The sequence below is a fragment of the Schistocerca nitens genome, chromosome 2 (assembly GCF_023898315.1).
Source record: "Schistocerca nitens isolate TAMUIC-IGC-003100 chromosome 2, iqSchNite1.1, whole genome shotgun sequence".
In the NCBI taxonomy this organism is placed as follows: Eukaryota; Metazoa; Arthropoda; class Insecta; order Orthoptera; family Acrididae; genus Schistocerca; species Schistocerca nitens.
This window is the reverse complement of record NC_064615.1, coordinates 925,305,453-925,326,413: the sequence shown is the minus strand read 5'-3', so window position 1 is coordinate 925,326,413 and position 20,961 is coordinate 925,305,453. Positions and strand designations below refer to the sequence as shown.

Sequence of the window (20,961 nt, the reverse complement as noted above, 5' to 3'; positions counted from 1 at the left end):
CAATTGAATACTGTGAGTGATTTTCTCTTGAGATGTGACATAAGGAGATCAGTTAATGCTTTTGAGTCAACGAATGTGGTTCCACACGGTAAATACAACTACTCTCGTATCTTATGTTGCAATTTATCTGCCATAGCGGCTACTGAGCCAGTAAGTACAGCAAAGGCCCGCACCTGTTCGCTAGCTCCTTGGTAAAGTGCTTGCCTGTCAGGTGCACGCTGCCTTTGTTCGCCTTTCAAGACTCGCTGAAAACCAGATTTTTTAGTTCTTTTGTAGCAGAACTACAAGCAGACAGATACAAATTCAGTGTGGGAATCGTAAGACAACCCTCTAGCAAAATTCGCCTTGCTACTTTTAGTAAACCTTAGTGTCAAAGCAAAAACCTTACGGTACTGCCAAACTCATAATGCCACTCTTGTTTTCTGCCGACATATTTTTTGTTGTTGTGAATACGTAATTTTATCTATGAACTGCCACATTTTCACAATACTTGCGAAGCAAATCATGTGAAGTAACACTTCACCAACTTGTTGGGAAGATGGAAAAAGCACTACCCTTTCTGGATGCTCTCTGTATCTTCCTGGATGTCGAGGGGGTGCTAGTAATACGATCTTCGAGTAAGTGGTTAGAGATGCAGAAGCTAGTGGTGAATGAACTCATAGATGAGCTGAATGCGAGAGACTACTCTTGAAAAGAATAAGCAGACGATTTATTCACAGTAAGACTCAGAAAATTTGCTAGTACTGTTAAACCTATGTGCACTGAAGATTATGGAAAAGTATGTAAAGACGAGCTCCACGAAAATTGGTGTAGTATTATTTATGGAGAAGCATGTCCAGCACACATACTGAGAAATTATGTTTCTCGATGAAACTGTAGAGAGACTTGTAGTGCATCTAGCGGTAGCCCTGGATGGAAAACTATTATGAAACCTCACATAAAGAATATGTTCCACTGCGAAAGATAATCGTATAAGCACTAGAAGCAGCTGTAGGGTAAACTGGGGTCTAAACCCAGTACGTACTGGATATACACCTCTGCAAAAAGACCAATGATAATTTTTTGGCCTACAATAAGAACAAAGTTGAACAGAAGGTGGCTGCTAGGGAGTCTGACAAACTACAGAGACTGCCGTGCTTTCACAAACAGATGGGATTAGCAGCCCTCTTAAAATGGATATTATGCTAGACGTGCCTCCAATACGCCTGTGGCTTAAAATGGAGGCAGCGGCAGGGACGTAAAGGCTAAAAATTGGAAATAACTTGATATAGCTAGAATATACGGAATCCCAAATCAGTATTGCTATGGCTGGGGAAATGCCAACTAAGTATACAATAGCTTATAGCTGTTTCAATAAATCTTGCCATGTAATAGTTGGAAGCAGGGAGCAGTGGAAGAACGAACCACAACACCGTGCAGGAGACATAATATAGTGGTTTACTGACAGGTCGAAAACAGATGAAAGTACCAGGTCTGGTGTACTGCCTAGAATCTCTTTAGGGAAGATGGCCACAGTACTACACGGTATCTTCTATCAGCATGTGCACGGAGGAGAATTAGAGTAGACCCTACAAAAATCGTAACATCTACTTTTATTCAGGCAGCCAAGAAGCTCTGAAATATCTATCAGCCCCTGCAACTAGATCGAAGGTCGTTACAGAATGCCATGAAGCATTTTCTTTCGGACATGTCCGAAAGAACAGACACCACACATATATCCATATAGAGGGTGTTTCAGGAGGAACAGCAGATATTTTAGCAGGTGGTAGTGCAGACGAATTGCATAAAAAATTCCATATAAATGCGGCCACTTTTTATTGAGTAAGCCGGCCGCGGTGGTCTCGCGGTTCTAGGCGCGCAGGTCGCTGGTTCGAATCCTGCCTTGTGCATGGATGTGTGTGCTGTCCTTAGCTTAGTTAGGTTTAAGTAGTTCTAAGTTCTAGGGGACTAATGACCACAGCAGTTGAGTCCCATAGTGCTCAGAGCCATTTGAACCATTTTTTTATTGAGTACAGAGATACAGTTGTTAGTACGTAACCCTAACAAACTCAAAGCAAAGGCAAATGAGGACGTTCAAAGATGATTTTCAAAAATTCCCACACCAGCTTCAATGCACATTTGAGTTCTCTTGATAACACCACGCGTAGCTCTTCTGAGGTCGTCTTTGCGTTCTTTTATGAGGGCTACACTATTCATCATCCGAACGATGAAATCGACTCTTGGGTTTATTTTTTCTTTGTAGACTTCGCCTTTAACCATCCCCGCAAGCAAAAATCCAAAGAGATAAGGTCCGGGGACCTTGAAGGCCAAGAAAAGTGCCCATATCTACTGATCCATCTTCCGGGAAATGTTAGGTTTGGATACTGTGTCACCTGACGACTAGAATGTGCAGGAGCCCCGTCATGCTGGAGGAACATACGCATCCTTGTAGCCAAATGAAACCCTTCCAATAACGCTGGAAGCTCATTTTCAAGGAAGTGTAGACAACTGGGTCCTGTAAGGACCAACATACGAAACGAAAATGCAGTGAACCCAGCTACATGTACGCAATAAAAATTGGACACGTGCTATATGGTATTTTTTCTGTAATTTGTCTATACTACCATCTCCTACAAGATTATCTATTCCTCCTGAAACATCCTGTATAATTACTCAGGTCTCAACGGGTCATCAAAAGTTTTCAGTGCTAACCACCCGTCATCGTCCGAAGCCTCGTGGGAATACAGTGTGGCCTCGAGAGAGTGGAATAATGGACCGGGGGAATTTGCGTCTGACGAGGAGCGCGTGTAGATAGGTGCTGCAGTGAGGTTGGCTGCTGTGTCCCGACAGTGTCCACCGTCGAGGGTTCGAGTCCTCCCTCTGGCATGGGTGTGTGTGTTGTCCATACAGTAATATAGTTTAAGTTAGATTAAGTAGTGAGTAAGCTTAGGGACCAATGAATTAAAACAGCTTGGTCTCATAAGTTCTTACCACAAATTTGCAAAGCTGTAAATCCAAAATACTGCATCTCGGTTCTTACAATATTGCATTAGGTGCGCCCTGGTTAGATGTAACTGAAGAGAGACTCCAACTCGGATTGTGGTTAAAGGCGATTCCCAAGCGCATGGCCACGAACAATTGGGAGCGGAAACTAAATGTCATCGGAACCTTGTGAAGGACAACGACATGCGATCGTTAGACCGACTGCAGAAAGTTCAGTTTATAAATACATACATACTTAGCAAAATATATCATGTCGCAGCAGTCTTACCGATACCGCAGGTCACTGCACATAAAATATTAGCTGTAGCCTCTTGGTATGTGTGGAAACAAAATATCTTCAAAGTATCCTTCCACACGGCGACATTGCAGAGGCAATGACTTGCAGAGGCAGAGGACTTGGAATTGAAGACGTGCTTTTAAACTAATACATGCTACTAAGACAGGCGTCACGAAACTTCTGTTCCTCTCCTTAGATCCTGGGGATGGGAACGATCCTGTTAATGTAGCATGCCAGCCTAGTTTACGTCCGAAAGTACTATGGCGATTGGAGCTGTGTAAGACTTCCGCCAGCACAAACCAACACTAAAACCGTCTATAATTATTATATTACCAGACATCGTCTTCACAAACTAATTACGGTAAATTAACCTACAAAAGACTGGAGCAACGTCAGGAAAAATATCAACAATAAAATTCTACCAACTAAAGTCAATGCCGTACGGTGCGACGTTGTAAACGAAACCATACCCACAGCGGAACGATTATGTAAAATCAAATTGAGACCATCTCCATACTGCCACAAATGTCGGCTGGTAGAAACTGTAGCGCTCATGTTCTTATGTGAAAATAAAATCAGAATTTGGAACTGGACTGAGAAGAAATTAGCACAGAACAGCAAGAAGTCAGATACCGATAACTGAAGCTTTACAATCCGACTGGAAATGTTGCCCGTCCGCAAAGAATAACAGTTATTCGTGACATCTGGGATCGTTTGGGTTTTATGTCGTAACAAGCAAAACTTAGAACTAAGAAGAGTACATGTTTTATATTGCAGAAGAACATTTTAAGCTGAAGAAGAATAATAAATATAAGGAATGCTATCAATTTTTTTATCTATTGCTTTATGTGAGCTACAAAAAGGGGGACAGTTTTTTTATTAGAAGCAGAATACTATTCTTTCACTTTTTTTATTCCCGCAATATTCTTTTACGTTGGTCTTAAAATTAGAACTGTTCTAATTTGGGAAATCCCCTCCGGCTCCGAAACGTTTTTCATTTGTTGAAAATTATATGGCTTCCTTACAGACATCATATGCATCCAGTGCATAATAACCTAAATTGTGAATATATTGCTGAATGACACGTTTGTTACGTGTTTTTCCGTCACCCTTTTCACTGTGATAGTTATGTTCTACAAGGAACGCACGCCATTGGAGGCGGCAACAGTAATTTATTTTACCTTAAGTACTACTTCAATTTAAAGAAATATATGGGTGCAAACATGGAATACATGGGATTAATGCAGCTGCTCAGTGACAGGTATAGGGCAAGCATTGTGGCGAGGCCTCGGATCTGCGACACCTGCCTTCTTTGCCTCCGCCTACCTGGTGCTGAAAGTCTTCTCAAACTATAAAAAAAAAATTAATAATAGTGCAGTGATCAGCACTTCTGTCTAGTAAGCAGGAGGTCCAGGTTCGAAGCCCAGACGTCACAAAATTTAATCAACGCACTGTGGCAGTGTGGACGTCGGTCCTTTGATATTTAAGATGCAATTGCTTTTTGAGGCAGCACAGGAGATTTGCGAACATTTGTCTTTCCATCAATGTAACGGGACTTCAACGGCATCCAACCCTTAGTCATTGCTTTGTGCCGGCGATAACTCATGTCATATATATGCGAATCAGATTGTAGTTCATATTTAGTCAAATAACGGATGGTCAGCATACAAGTATGCCGGCCGGGGTGGCCGAGTGTTTCTAGGCGCTACAGTCTGGAACCGCGTGACCGCTACGGTCGCAGGTTTGAATCCTGTCTCTGGCATGGGTGTGTCTGATGTCCTTAGGTTAGTTAGGATTAAGTAGTTCTAAGTTCTAGCGGACTGATAACCTCAGAAGTTAAGTCCCATAGTGCTCAGAGCCATTTGAACCATTTTTTAAGTATATAGTAGTATTTACGAACAGTAGAAGCAAGATTGCAGCGAACTGGTCACTTAACCAAATGCAACATAGAGTACCTGTGTAATGAGTCATTCCAGGTGCATAGCTGAGGGTAATATTTGCTAAGCAATTCATTGCAGAATTAATGTAATACCGGCACGATGACCTCTGTAGTCATACTGTATCATTAGCAGCTCTCGAATGGTGTAGTATGTTCGTAAAATTGTATTACTCAGGCTGAGGATGAATAAAGAGAAGCGACGACGCTACAACACTATCTTTACTTAAGTATGTAGTCAGCGCTAAATTATGTGCGCCAACATTAACGTTATAGTAAGCAGTTTGACAGCATAACACCACCACAACTACTGACAACCTGAACCATTATCATCACGCAGTTGTAACTCGCAGTGATTACAAGTTGCTGATGTTTGTCAAGAATAGCGGAAAGCGCCTCTGAAGTTCCATTTGCATTACGACTAGGACACAGAGAATCCTAAATAACAGTAATAGGTCAGCCAGCGAAGAAAAGAGTCGACGTATTTCCTCAAGTTCTTGCAGTTTGCTATTAATGCAGTTCCCGATGGTTTCACACTAACGGGTTCTTTTGGCTGTCGGGATACTCATATTGGAATTATGAAAGTCTAATTGCTAGAACGCTCAACTACCTTAATAACACCTCATTCTGGATTGAGTACGACTCGGAAAGCGACGTTAATTTGACGTTTCCATCCATCTCCTGACGGCTTACTGAATGAAGTCTGAAGCGCACGCACAGTTGTGTTGCCTGCCGCATGGTTTCTGTGAAGTGTTGTGGCAGCTGGCAGTCATTGCTGAATACAGACATGTGCAAATATCCTCACTGCTTCAGGGGAACTCGTCTTTGTTGCATTTTTTTCCGTACCGTAATTAGCACAATAAGATAAGGCTTATTCTGCTGAAGAACTTGATGCCCACAAGTCCTTAAATAAGAATCTCCTAGCGAGAGTAAGGCATGAAAGGAAACAGCCTGTTGGACAAAAGGATGGACAGCTCCCTGTTTTTGCGTTTCCGATAGCGCCTACGATAAGAATCTGGTGTCATACTATGCTTCAGAACCCTAAACTATTTATTTTTTTACTTCATACTAAAACAAACGTTGTGATATGAGAAGAGATAATGACTTAAATACTTCTCAAGAACTTTAGTTTTTCGTGTTTATTTTCTCACTTCATACTAAAACAAGGGCGTTAATATGAGAAGAGGAAATGAAATATACGCTTCCAAGACATAATATTTCCTTGTGTGCTACTACTGCATACATGAAAACCCTGCAGTTAATTTTTGTATGTTGGATAAATTTTAATACCACCTCACATTCCTTTCTGATAAGGTTCCTGTTTTCGTGGGATTCAAATAGAGTGGACATTTCATCACTGGTTGATATTCTGATGACTAATCACATGATACCCATTGCAATTGCTCCATGGCACCTGTGAGTAGAGTCTCACGTTGGTTACTATAAGAACACGCAGGCAGTGATATCCGCTCACTGCTGTCAGAGCCAAGGTGATTTCCTTGTGTTTATGGCGAAGCGTCTGCTGCAGTGTCCACGCTCAGCCAGCATAAACAAAGCGCGGCGGCATTGGGCTCTGCTAATCGCTGTACTTGTCGCGAGCCTCGACAACAAGAGCGCACTGTCTCTGCTAACGATGCTATGGAGTTAATACATCTTACTTAACGTAATACGCAAGACGTGGGTTGGGTAAAAATTCAGTTTCATCGCATTAAAATACTTTACAGTCATATTTGATGCAATATTTATTGTTGGTTGTCTCTCTAATGTTAGTAGTATTGATTCAGATTGTGCATGAACACGAAAACACACACACACACACACACACACACACACACACACACACACGCACAAACAGTCATTGATTCCAGTGAGGGTGACAACTACTGTGTGTTGAACAACGCATGCACCAGTCAATTCCTCAGTTGGCGTCGAGTGGATGAGATTTTTCAATTACTTTGCATTGCAAGAATTGTAAGGAGGAGACTGAAAGTAAATGGACTTCTATGCTAAAGAGCTGCGACAAAGCAAAGCTTGACCGATTATCAGAAAATTGTCCACATGGGTTTTGTGGACTATACTTTTAGTAACCAACCGACCAACGGCCATTACGTAAGATTTCTCGCAGGCGTAGGGGCATTGATTTCATTAAGTTGTCGACAGTGTAGCGTGATGGTTTACTTCCCACCATACGATTTCTATATTCGTCCAAAGGTCGCTTGCATTTGTAGGTCCACATGGCAATGACCTTGTTACTTCTACCCACATATTCTCTATCTGGCTAATGTTCGGCGATCGTGCAACAAACGGCAACAGCTTTATCCTCCCTTGGCCCTGAAACCAATCTCGCACTGCTCTGCTATGATGGATGGGGCTCTGCTCCTGTAAATAAACTGTTATCTCGTTGGTTCATATATTTATATTTAAATAACGTGTTTGTAATAAGCACATTGGATTATTATTTTCCACAGTGTTTAAGAATTCAGGCCCTGTCACAGATAAGTGATCTAGATTCAACAGTCCGATTAAGAATGTGGTTTACCCAGCCTATCATATGATGAGGGTCGTAGTCAAATATCCACATTAAGACTGACTGACTGAATCCGATTAGAACGATCTGGTATCGAAATGAAACTACAGAAATCGTATAATTTGAACGACTGCATTGCAACAATGCTGCGCACATAAATTCCTATGATGGAGTAACAGGTAGCAACTGTCTAAGATAAAGTGAGAAATATGTCTACTAGCAGCAATGTAACGTAATTATGACCCATATTTATGTGATGGAAATACTGAATCGAACAATACACATCAATTTCAGTGGTTCGAAGATACACCATATCGGATTTGCTGATTACATAATGACAATAATAATAATAATAATAATAATCCAGTGTGGCGGATAGGGGAAACCCTCCCCCATATGGGTGGTACCGAGGAAATCAAATACTTGGGGTGAACCAAATACTAACACAATCCTGAACGGCTACTCAATCCGTTGAACCCAAAATCCAGACACGTCTGAGTGAAAATCACCGCTACTCTGGTCACCGTCTGTCAGCTCAATGAGCTCAGCTGAAAATATTTGGTTGCAAAGGCTTCAACACCCTATGGTCCCGTCCGGTCCTGGAATCACCCAGGTCAAACCAATGAGACACAAACAAACATGAACTATGCAAGCAAAGTCAACATTACCCCAGGTGGTACACAACCCGCCTGTCGACAGGCGGCAGTCGGATTTTCGGATTCTGGGGAGTCCAGGTTAGCGCGGCAGAGAATATCGAAGATCTCTGGTAAATTTCCCTACTAGCAGAAAACATGCACTTGAAAACTAAACATCGATACATTGATCCAAACACGAAAACTAAATAATCTCACATAAGAAATCGACCGACAAAAAATTCTCACCCTTGCTCTTCAAGAACCACGACTAACTGACAATTAATCCTTGCATTACGGAAACCATTGAATCTTGAATAGCAAAATACAACAAAAGGTAGCGAAAGGCGTACCAATCTTTGGCATTGAATTTCTCGAACATAGATCTATCATTAACTCTGTCAAAGAAATCACACCCATCAACAATGAAATGGTTCAAATGGCTCTGAGCACTATGGGACTTAACAGTGGAGGTCATCAGTCCTCTAGAACTTAAACCTAACTAACCTAAGGACATCACACACATCCATGCCCGAAGCAGGATTCGAACCTGCGACCGTAGCAGTCGCGCGGTTCCACACTGAAGCGCCTAGAACCGCTCGGCCACCGCGGCCTGCCCATCAACAACCGACTTATGACTATGCCCATTAAGAGCCCCGGTAAAAAATATAAACTCATCAATGCACATGTCCCCACCAACATCGAAAATAAGAAAAACACCGAAAATGTCGAAAAATTCTGGAACACACTCAAAATACTATGAGCAAAATTCACCAAGATGACGTGAAAATACCAATGGGAGACTTCAACTCTCTATTTGGGACAGAAAAAACCTGTAGAAAAATCATTGGTACAAATTCAACACACCGAAACGTTTAGACCAACGGCACATGTCTGACTGACATTTGCCAACAATTGAACCTCAAAAGGATCTCTTCCCACTTTAGGAAAAAACCAGTTCTGAGGTAACATGCTTGGCTACCAGGTACAAGCTGCTTTCGTCCGCCTTTCGAGACTCGCTGAAAGCCAGATTTTTAATTCTTTTGTAGCAGAGCTACAAGCAGGCAGACACAAACTCAATAAGGGAATCGTAAGACAACGCTCGAGCAAAATTGGTCTTGCTATTTTCAGGAACCCTTACAAGGGGAGGCCGCCAATTGTGAAATTCAGATTCGATTCATATTGCGCATAATAAAAGCTCATAGCCAGAGGTGTAATGTGGCAAAGTACCAAGATGCACTTCTCAGCCGTTGTCGAGAAAATCGACAGTTAAAAGAAACCGTTGAGGTGAAATACTCTCTACGAAATGTAAGTTCCTACAGCGTCGTGGCACAGCGGTAAGCGCTCGGGTTCGTAATCCAAAGGTCGCCGGATCGAATCTCGCGCCATGCAACTTTTTTCTTAGTATTTGTTATTTGTAATATATATATATATATATATATATATATATATATATATATATATATATATATATTTATCCCCAGCAATCAGTTGCAACAATTATGCATGTAATAATTTGTTGAAAGTCGTTTGTCGTGGAAAAACTGCCGACTTCGAACATGATTATGTTTTCTGCAAACAAAGTTGTATTTCACAAATGTTATTAATTGTCTTCATAATATTTACTCGTGTGGTTAACGGAAGACGTAGAAACGATATTCCGAAACGAATACGTATAGTGTAAGTCAAACGTTCGAATTAGAGACCCCATGATATATATATATATATATGAATTACAAAAAACAAATACTAAAAAAAAAATTGCATGCCGCGAGATTCGATCCGGCGACCTTTGACTTACGATCCCAAGCACTACCCGCTGCACCACGACGCTATAGGAAGTCATACATCGTAGAGAGTATTTCACCGCAACGGTTTCTATTAACTGTCGATTTTCTCGACAACGGCTGAGACGTGCATCTTAGTGCTTTGCCACATCACACCTCTGGCCATGAGGTTTTATTATGCGCAGTATGAATCGAATCTGAATTTCACAATTGGCGGCCTCCCCTTGTTAGTGTCAGAACGAAAACCTTACGGTACTGCCAAATTCATAATGCCACTTTTGTTTTCTACCTACATATTTTTTGTTGTTGTGAATACATAATTTTATCTATGAAATGACACATTTTCATAATACTTGCGAATGATACACGAAATGAAGTAAATACAGATCTTTTCGATGTCAAAAGTCGGTAATATCCTACTAATTCGCGTTAAAATAGGATCAATCGTCTTATAGACACTTAATGTTTTATTAAGATAGACTGCCATCGTGTTGGTACTGTAGTAAGCTGAATTTAATTTGTATTAGTACAGTGAATATTTTAATTAAATTTTCCATTAGTTTACTAAACGCATCAGTAACCGCCAAAGAGAAATTAATCAGGAGCACAATTTTCTTTCACGATATCTAAAACAATCTGACAATGCTAATGTTGTTTACAAATTCTACGCCCGTAGAAACCCACTAGTTCTAACGATGTCATTAAACCAGTGTAGTTTTAAGAGTATTTTCGTCTAGAAATGAATTGCCTTGACGGTTGATCGATCAACAGCGGGAAAGGTAAATTTTTACGAATATATGACGAGAGGGACATGTGCTTGAGAGAGGACTTCCCTATCAATAAAAATGCCTGAGAGACGGCTTTACTATCAATCTCCTGGACAGTTTTGTTTCTCAAATCAACAGAGTGCGTCATCATGCAGTAGCACAGGTGATGTAGTTTTGTTGCTCGATTTCCTTACACCTCCACCAAAAGGTGTCTTAGTTGTTGGCAACAAATTCCAGCTGTGTTGCACACACCCCGTGGGGCAGAATTCGTAGCCCAAAACACACTTTTGGAGCTATCAGATGTAAAATATTATGTTCACACTACTCTTTGCTCGAGTTTACGTCTTTTGGTTGGCTCAGCCTTTCATTTCTTCTTAGGAAGTTAACGATAAAGGCATCATAACACGTCACCAACAACAGTACTGCATACGAATGCTCAATGAGCGACCTGATGACGTTCAATAATAGTCACTCCATGATTTTTGTTGTTTCGAATTAGAGCATGCAGTACTCCTACGCCAGACTTCTGAACTTTGCCTGTTGATTGCAAATGTCGCATGATGGTGAAATGGTAATCTATCACATGTATCAGTAGTCGAGACTTCCTTAATGTGGAAAATCATTCATGCCAGAACGATCTTTGTTGAAACAAGAATATCTTTTTCTGGCGTATTTTTCCCAAGAGCACTCGCTCCACACACAGTTCAAATCTTTCTAGTTGCCTCCTCTGCATTCACCCCTCTGTTATACCAAAAGTAAACGTTGTGTTGCAGATGTTACACCTTCTTCCACTTGCGACTCAATTTTACAATGCTTAACCGTAGTTCATGATTTTCAAGTATGCAAAATGCAATGCTTAACTGCAAAATGATAACTAGAACTTCAAATTCGAAAATGACAGTTAAAACGTATACTGACAGCGTCGCGCCGCGTTCACATGAGCGGCGCCGGATTTCAGGCGGTGGGTGGCGTCTGGCCGGTGGCCGGTAGCCGCTGCAGCGCGAGGTAACGCTCGAGCGTAAACTGTTATGATCGCGACGCAGCCACGAGCTGTCCTGCGGAATTGTTTCTGGAATACTTGTTATTGCTGGTGGGTAGAATGTCAAGCGAATTATCTTTGATGTTCAATCAGACTTTATACGAGGGCCGAAATGTAGAAAAAAAATATACATATAGGTGGACGCGAACAGGCGACTATCACTTTACAATGCGCGACCATTACCGCTAGACCACGGGCTCACACAGTGCAAGCACACATCGGAAGTAGACAACACTTCCTCCTAACACTTCCGCATCTTACGGTGTTGCCAGATTGTGCAGATGGCCGGACTTAGAGTTGTCAGGGGCGGCCAGTTTTATTGGCCACCTTAAGTGAACGACTCGGACTTAGTCTCGGTGGCGGCCGGCCGGCGGCCAGTTTTTATGTCTAAGACTGTACATGCCTAACGCCAGCGAAAGTCGCTTAATTTATGTAATAAGAAGCTTCAATAACAAACAATTAAAACGGAACAGACAGGCATGAGATTTGGTCCAGGACGGCCTAGAATGGCAAGATGAGTAATGTTATACAGAAACGAAAATTTTTTGTTTAGCTCAGAATAAATATAAAATCAACACGAGCTAACGAATAGTCACATTATAAAGTATACACCCGCCAAGCTGAAGCGGTAAGCGGTGCAAAGATAGGAAAACGATCACAGTACGTATTGCGACAATCAAACAGACAATGCAGCGAACCGACGTAAACACCAAAGTGAGTTGATCCCTAGGTAAGAAGAACTAGCAAGGCGATGAGTGGCGGCGCTGGTAGCACAGCAGAAGTGCACAGACATACGAATAAATAAAGTAGAATGGGAAACGGATTAAATAAACAGAAATAAAATCACAGGTTAAATTTTACATGGCCAATGGTAATGACATACGTAAAAATAAAATTATGTATGTTACTTAAAAAGAAGGTGCAGTTTAGAAATGTGGGAAGTATGACTCCATAAACAGAATATTATAAAGTAAACAAAACTAATAACAGAACTAATGCTCAGAGACTGGAGCTAAGGGCAGCATAAGAAAACTGTAGAACCAGAAAGTAAAAAGTTAAGAGCTGAGGGAAAAGACTCGCAGGAAAAAAGGTAGAGCGAATGGAATAGGGAGGAGGAGGAAAATAAAGAATGGAGCGGAATGAATTGGAAACAAGTAATGGTGGGAGGAGTGTGAGGGAGCGATGGATGGGGGCGGGTAAATAACTAATCTGTAGAGAAAGGTAAATAAGGCAAAAATAAGTACGTACGCAAAGCCACAGCGATTGGACGAATAAGTGTACCCAACAAATGGAGAGTTATTCATAGGTGGGTAAATCAGGCATCATTGTTTTACAAAAAAATTGTTTTCTCATAACCAATAGGTTATTAAGACTTAGAGTTTTAGAATAGTTATCTTAAGAGACACCACAACAAAATTTCACAGTTACATAACACTTATAGATAGATCATCAATAATCCCAACTCAGTCAAGGATGATGTTTCCCATTTCCAAAAGTGAGCAGTCAATCTTACTGACATAAAATTTAGTCACCAACAGAATGCCCTTTTAAATAAAAGTCTTAAACACTTCGTTCAACCTGCAGTGAAGGATAAGTGGGCAACTGATCTCGTTGTAGACGTGAAGTTAACAGCAGATCGCGCTGTTGATGACAGTACGAATACGTTCAAATTTTTTGTTTCATCGAGAGAATTTTTAAACTGAGTAATGTTAACAAGGAATAGGAAGACTTTAAATCAATTAACAGGAAAGGATAATGATAATACAGCAGCTGTTGTATGAATTACGTATCCAAAACTGAGCAACTTGCAGTGAAAATGGTATTGAACCCCATTGTCTTTAATCGAATGCAAACGTTTGCTAGAGGTTCACGTGATTGTGTTCTTGCTTGCAATAACATCATTGTCCCTGAAAACGAAACTCAGGTAAAAGAAATGAATCCCAAGATTCTACTCCTCGGCGCCCATATTTAAACACCTAAACCAGAATTACTGTACCAGTGCTCCCCACTGTTAAATGTGCTGGTAACCCAGCAGAACCTGGTGCCACATTTATTCTAAAAATGTTATGACAATTATATGTTTATGTTTATGACGTTTTAAGTAGGAAATTATTTCAGCCATTCTGCTCCATAGCCACTCTTGATGTGGAAAACTTGTGTAGAAATATAAGCATCGATAAGTCTATCAACGTTATTGTTGATAATATAACAGTGCGCTCACTCACGACAAATTCGATGAACTTGTATCACTCCTTAAAATCATTATGCCATACAACTATCTTCCACTTAAAAACCATATACATAAACAAAAAGACAGAGTAACAATGGGGCTTCCTAGCCAGTTATTCAGTAGAAATTTTCATCAATACGTTAGAGAACTAATACTTGATACAGAAGTCACTCCTTAGCAGCAAAGTCCTCTTTTATTGTAGATGTGTAAACGACATCTTCGTCTTAGCTGACGAACAATTTAACAACATAACGTTAATTGAAATTTCCTTAGCTGCTTGGCAGAAGACGATAATAATATTATAAAGGAATTCACTTCCTAATGTTCTTCAAAACTGAAGATGGCCTTAGAAGCCAAAAGTCGGTTCGTGACCAAATAAATATAATTTTGCAGAACATTAGGAAGTGTTTATCCCTTATAATATTATCAACGTAAGTTTGCTTGTGGAAGAGTTCTCAAACCTCCATCCTAAACTGGTTTCTATATATGAGCTCATGACATCACTCAATCTCTTAATTACCTTGACTTAAGTCTTCATTTGGTTGAGGGATCAATTCCATTTTAAAAAATATATGATATGCTATTGTACATGTCCCATCATGTCACCCCATCAAACACAAAAACAGCCGTTTTTCCCCAAGGATTGATGGAATGCATAACATCCCTTTATTTCATAATTCAGCAAAACATTAATTAAATGATCTGAAGCCCATCGCTGAAGCTAATGTCTGTAATTCCAACGAAACAGACTAAGCTATTTGGTCAAAAATCAACGAAATTGACTAACATGCTGATACTTCATGGTACTCCTTCCGACCTCAGTTATATCGCTCCACGATTTCTGGGTAATATATCGTATAGAAATACAAAGTGGTCGTGATGTAGAAATAACATTTCAAGAGCACCTTCTTACGGAAAAGGGCGCCATAAAAAAAAAATCCTCCTATGCAGAACACTGTAGTATTAGCGGTCACTGAGAACCCACACTTGATTCCCTCCATATTCTACTTTCCGTCCCTACAGGTAAAAAACTAACTATTGTAGAAGGGTTTGAGACAACTAAATTCCTTAAGCAATATAAAAATTTTAATGTCGGCGACCAACTGGTCACGAGAAATTAAATATTGTATGACAGTATAATGTCTGCTTTACCTACATTCGAATAACTGCCCATACCTTGGGTACACTTATTCCTCCAATCATTGTAGCTTCTCGAACCTTCTTATTTTTTATTTTACTTACATTTATCCTTAGTTTACCCTCCCCTCGTCATTCTATTTTCCAATGCCATATCTACCTCCATTCTTTATTTCCTTCTCCTCCCTCCTTCACCGTCCCCCCCCTCCCCCCCTTCACTGACGTCTTAAAAATTTTTAATTTCTTATTCAACAGTTTTTTATGCTCCAGTTAGAACTTATCTCATAGCATTTAATTTGGCTTACTGTACGATATACTTATTACAAATTCGTATGTTTCAGTTTTGTGTATTCCTCTTTCTTATAGCTTTAGATTCACCCTTATTATTACCGCTATAAATGTAAAATTCAGCCTTCATGATTTTATTTGTAATTACTTTTTACCGTTTACCCTTCTGTCTTATTTATTCATATGTTTATGCACTTCTGCTCTTCTGCCAGTGCATCACTCGGTGCTTTCGTGGGCCTTCATACTTTCCACTCCAGCTTCATGATTACTTTTTCTACCATTATTTCTTAGCTCGCACGGATTTCATATTTCTTTTGTACTCATTAACGTTCTTAACATTTTAATATGGCTTTACTCATCTTCTCATTCTAGGTCGTCCTCCTGTTCCAAACTTGATAACTGCCTATTTCGTTTTGACCTTACGTTATTGAGGTTTCCCATTAACTGACTAACGCAGCGTTCGCCGTTATAAGCCAAGTACTATAATTTTCGTACTTCAGCTTTAGCTCAGTCTTGATATTTGTCTGTGCCAGATAGGTTCACATACGTTAATGTAAGAAAAGGTGAGAGGTGATTAATATTTTTATTATATTCCTCCACACTTTTTATATGTAACAACTGTACATGCCTGGCAATAAATATCATCTGTGGGTGAAAAACATTTTTGAAATAAAACTAATAGCTCAGTTTCAAAATTATTAAGGCTCTCGTGGCCACTTGTTGACAAACTGCCTATTGGCTTCTGTCTCGGGTTCTTCGGCCGACGTTCATCTAATGATTTTTCTGACGTTTCGCCAGCACGAGTGGCTGGCATTGTCAAAGGTTCACCCTACATTGCCGGTGGTGAACTGGAAGCGAGCTCGCGGCCGCAGACTATATGTAACTGGCGCGCCGGTTCTCCTCTTGCTACCTGCGACGGTCGTTCGCTGCAGTACGGGAAGCCAGGATCCGTTTACCTTAAGGCTTTCCTCTTTCTTGTTGAAACTGTTCGCGTGTTTTTGGATTTCTACAGCTTCTCTGAACAAGCGCGTGTGATAGTGCTTCTCTACAGCCAGAACTTCCGTGTCGGCGAATTTTATTACGTGGTCGGTCTCATTCAGTGCGTGCTCTGCCACGGCCGATTTCTCCACCTGCCCCAACCTGCAATGTCGCTTATGCTCTTTGATCCTGGTGTTAATGGATCGTCCAGTCATTCCGACATAAACTTTTCCGCATGTGCAAGGTATACGGTATATTCCCGACATTGCAAGTGGATCTCTTTTCTCCTTCGCCGATCTAAGACACTCTTTGATCTTCCTTGTCGGTTTGAAAATCGTCTTTACGCCGTGTTTGCGCAATATACGGCCGATTCTGTCCGTCACTCTGGGAATGTATGGCAGAAAGGCCGTACCCGACATTTCTTTTTCTGGTTCCTTACTTCGCCGAGTGTTTAGCTCTGTTACACTTCTAATGTAATTTGTGGAGTACCCATTGCTCCTCAGAACAGTTTCCAGGTGTTGCATTTCTCGTTTGAGGTGTTGAGGCTCACATATTCGTCCTGCTCTCGTTACGAGCGTACTAATCGTGCCTCTTTTCTCGCTCGGGTGGTGGTTTGACAGTTTGTGCAGGTATCGGTCCGTGTGTGTCGGTTTTCGATACACGCTGTGTCCCAGGTTTTCGTCGTCCCTTGTGACCAGCACATCTAGAAATGGCAGTTTCCTGTCCTTTTCTACCTCCATGGTAAATGTTATGTTGGCATGGAGGCTGTTCAAGTGTCTCAGGAATTCGCCGAGCTGTTCTTCACCATGGCTCCACACCACGAAAGTATCATCGACGTACCTGTACCACACCTTAGGTTTGCAAGTCGCCGAGTCCAGTGCCTGTGCTTCGAATTGTTCCATGAAAAAGTCGGCCACCACTGGACTGAGAGGACTACCCATGGCGACGCCTTCCAGCTGTTCGTAGAAATCGCCATTCCACGTGAAATAGCTCGTGGTGAGACATGCATGGAAGAGCTTTTTGATGTCTTGCGGGAACATGGAACCGATGTGCTCCAGAGCGTCGCTGAGTGGCACTTTCGTAAATAACGAAACAACATCAAAACTGACCAGGATGTCGTTTGGCGCAAGTTTCAGTTTCTTCAGCTTCTCAATGAAATGTCCTGAGTCCTTAATGTATGTGTCGGTCTTTCCCACGTGTGGCTGGAGCAGAGAGGCCAAGTGTTTCGCCAGTTTATACGTTGGTGAGCCAGGAGCGCTAACGATCGGTCTCAGTGGAACGTTGTTCTTATGGATCTTGGGTAATCCATACAGCCGAGGTGGTAGGGCTTCTGTGTTGCGCAGGTTTCTCTGTATGTCCGCCGGCAGAGAAGACGCCTTGATTAATCGATTCGTATTCCGAGTGATACGCTGCGTCGGATCTGCGCTTAGTTTTCGGTACGTCGTCGGATCTAATAGATCTCGGATCTTTTGCTCATAATCTTCGGTCTTCATTACGACGGTCGCATTCCCCTTATCGGCAGGCAGTACCAATATACTCTTGTCGGCGATGAGATTCTTAATGGCTTGTACCTCTTCTTTCTTCAGGTTGCAAGCTGGTGGTTTTGCTCGGCGCAGTATCCTGGCTGTTTCAGTGCGTATTTCCTCTGCCCTTTCACAAGGAAGGGTCCGAATGGCTGCTTCGGTGTTGGCAATGATGTCCTCCATAGGTATAGTTCTCGGGATGATAGCGAAATTCCCTCCTTTTTTAAGGACTGACACTTCCTCTTCGGTCAATTGTCGTTCAGTGAGGTTGACCACTGTGTGTGACATGTCGGCAATCGCCTTGTCGGTCTGCTTCCGGCATCTTTCAAACTTTTCCTTTTGCCGCTCGGTGCAGCGCTCGAGTTCGTACTGCATGCTCCTGTGAGTGATGCTGTCGATCTTGTCCCAGTCGTCTCGATGCATTCTGCTACTTAGTTGATAGAAAATGTCCAGAAGTTCCTGATCCGTTCTTGCCAAGTCTCTCCGTGTTGTATGTATTCGCTCACGAAGAAAAGCTCGTTCCATTCTGTCGTAGATACGATGTGCTTGGGCGGTGGTGAATAGGCACCTGCATCTCAAGAACTTCGGTGTAGCACATTCATCTCGGCACCGTGACAGAAAGGCGAGAGAGGACATCAGTCGCGCTTTCTTCTTCCGTCGTTGGTTCTGGCTGTAGAGAAGCCCTATCACACGCGCTTGTTCAGAGAAGCTGTAGGTATTAAACAGCACACTGGAGCTAAGCATTTCTTTTAACGGAAGTTTTTCGTAATATTATATGTAAATAAATATAGAGATCCTGTGTATAAGTAATTTACAAACTTTAAATTAAAATTTATTCTACAGTGTAATGGGGAGATTGCACTTTAGAAAAAAATATAAAGTTAATAATCATACTGAAATTATTGTCATTTCTTGATGATTTGGGCAGGCAGCTCAATGTAAAGGGCCTTGTCCGTTTAAGACAGGTGTCAGCGTCACAAAGCATTTACTTGCTACACAATGTTGTTGTTGTGGTCTTCAGTCCTGAGACTGGTTTGATGCAGCTCTCCATGCTACTCTATTATGTGCAAGCTTCTTCATCTCCCAGTAGTTACTGCAACCTACATCCTTCTGAATCTGCTTAGTGTATTCATCTCTTGGTCTCCCTCTACGATTTTTACCCTCCACGCTGCCCTCCAATAATAAATTGGTGATCCCTTGATGCCTCAGAACGTGTCCTACCAACCGATCCCTTCTTCTAGTCAAGTTGCGCCACAAACTCCTCTTCTCCCCAATTCTATTCAATACTTCCTCATTAGTTATGTGAACTACCCATCTAATATTCACCATTCTTCTGTAGCACCACATTTCAAAAGCTTCTATTCTCTTCTTGTCCAAACTATTTATCGTCCGTGTTCCACTTCCATACTTGGCTACATTCCATACAAATACTTTCAGAAACTACTTCCTGGCACTTAAATCAATACTCGACGTTAACAAATTCCTCTTCTTCAGGAACGCATTCCTTGCCATTGCCAGTCTACATTTTATATCCTCTCTACTTCGACCATCATCAGTTATTTTGCTCCCTAAATAGCAAAACTCCTTTACTACTTTAAGTGTCTCATTTCCTAATCTAATTCCCTCACCATCACCCGACTTAATTCGACTACATTCCATTATGGTCGTTTTGCTTTTGTTTATATTCATCTTATACCCTCCTTTCAAGACACTGTCCATTCCGATCAACTGCTCTTCCAAGTCGTTTGCTGTCTCTAACAGAATTACAATCTCATCGGCGAACCTCAAAGTTTTTATTTCTTCTCCATGGATTTTAATACCTATTCCGAACTTTTCTTTTGTTTCCTTTACTGCTTGCTCAGTATACAGATTGAATAACATCGGAGAGAGGCTACAACCCTGTCTCACTCCCTTCCCTACCACTGCTTCCCTTTCATGTCCCTCGACTCTTATAACTGCCGTCTGGTTTCTGCACAAATTGTAAATAACCTTTCGCTCCCTGTGTTTTACTCCTGCCACCTTCAGAATTTGAAAGAGGGTATTCCAGTCAACATTGTCAAAAGCTTTCTCTAAGTCGACAAATGCTAGAAACGTAGGTTTGACTTTCCTTAATCTGTTTTCTAAGATAAGTCGTAGGGTCAGTACTGCCTCACGTGTTCCAATATTTCTACGGAATCCAAACTGATCTTCCCCGACGTCGGCTTCTACAAGTTTTTCCATTCGTCTGTAAAGAATTCGCGTTAGTATTTTGCAGCTGTGACTTATTAAACTATTAGTTCGTTAATTTTCACATCTGTCAGCACCTGCTTTCTTTGGGATTGGAATTATTATATTGTTCTTGAAGTCTGAAACTATACAATACCAAAGCTTTGCTAGACAATAGCAAAGCTAATATTTGTTTAGTTTTACTTCCCTTTCAAGATTGTGTCAGACTTTTTTCTTTTCAATTCATTTCATGTGTCCACCGATGTCTGGGAATGTTACGTAGCATTTGTGTTTCTAGGGTTCTAGAAAACGGCAGCCTGTGGATCGCGAACGTGACGGCAGAGCACGCGGGCAGCTACGGCTGTGAAGCCTCCACCGACGCCAGCTCAACTCTCAGCAAGACCGTCCGCCTCACAGTGCACCGTACGTATTCCCAGACCTAATGTTGTTTAGCAGTGTGCTTGCAGAATTCCCCTGGTGGCTGGTTGGCGGCCATATTGACCATCGTCCACAACATACTAAAAGCGAAAAATCTGCGATTTGCTGGATCCTGCCATCAGTAGCGACTCGTGACTAACTTGTGTAACTGGGAGTTGACGTGGGTGCTCACAGTCAGCCAAGTACATGACAATCATTGCAAAGTTCGCATGAAA

The 20,961-nt window shown here is 41.5% G+C and overlaps 1 protein-coding gene across 1 annotated transcript in view; it reads left to right on the top strand.

Moving 5' to 3' along the window:
• The window catches only part of LOC126235454 (Down syndrome cell adhesion molecule-like protein Dscam2), a 289,196-nt gene that overhangs the window by 68,697 nt on the left and 199,538 nt on the right, over nucleotides 1-20,961 (top strand). Inside the window, exon 5 of the mRNA XM_049944177.1 lies at nucleotides 20,607-20,724. Coding sequence (XP_049800134.1) covers nucleotides 20,607-20,724 — 118 coding nt within the window. The remainder of the gene's footprint in view (nucleotides 1-20,606; nucleotides 20,725-20,961) is intronic.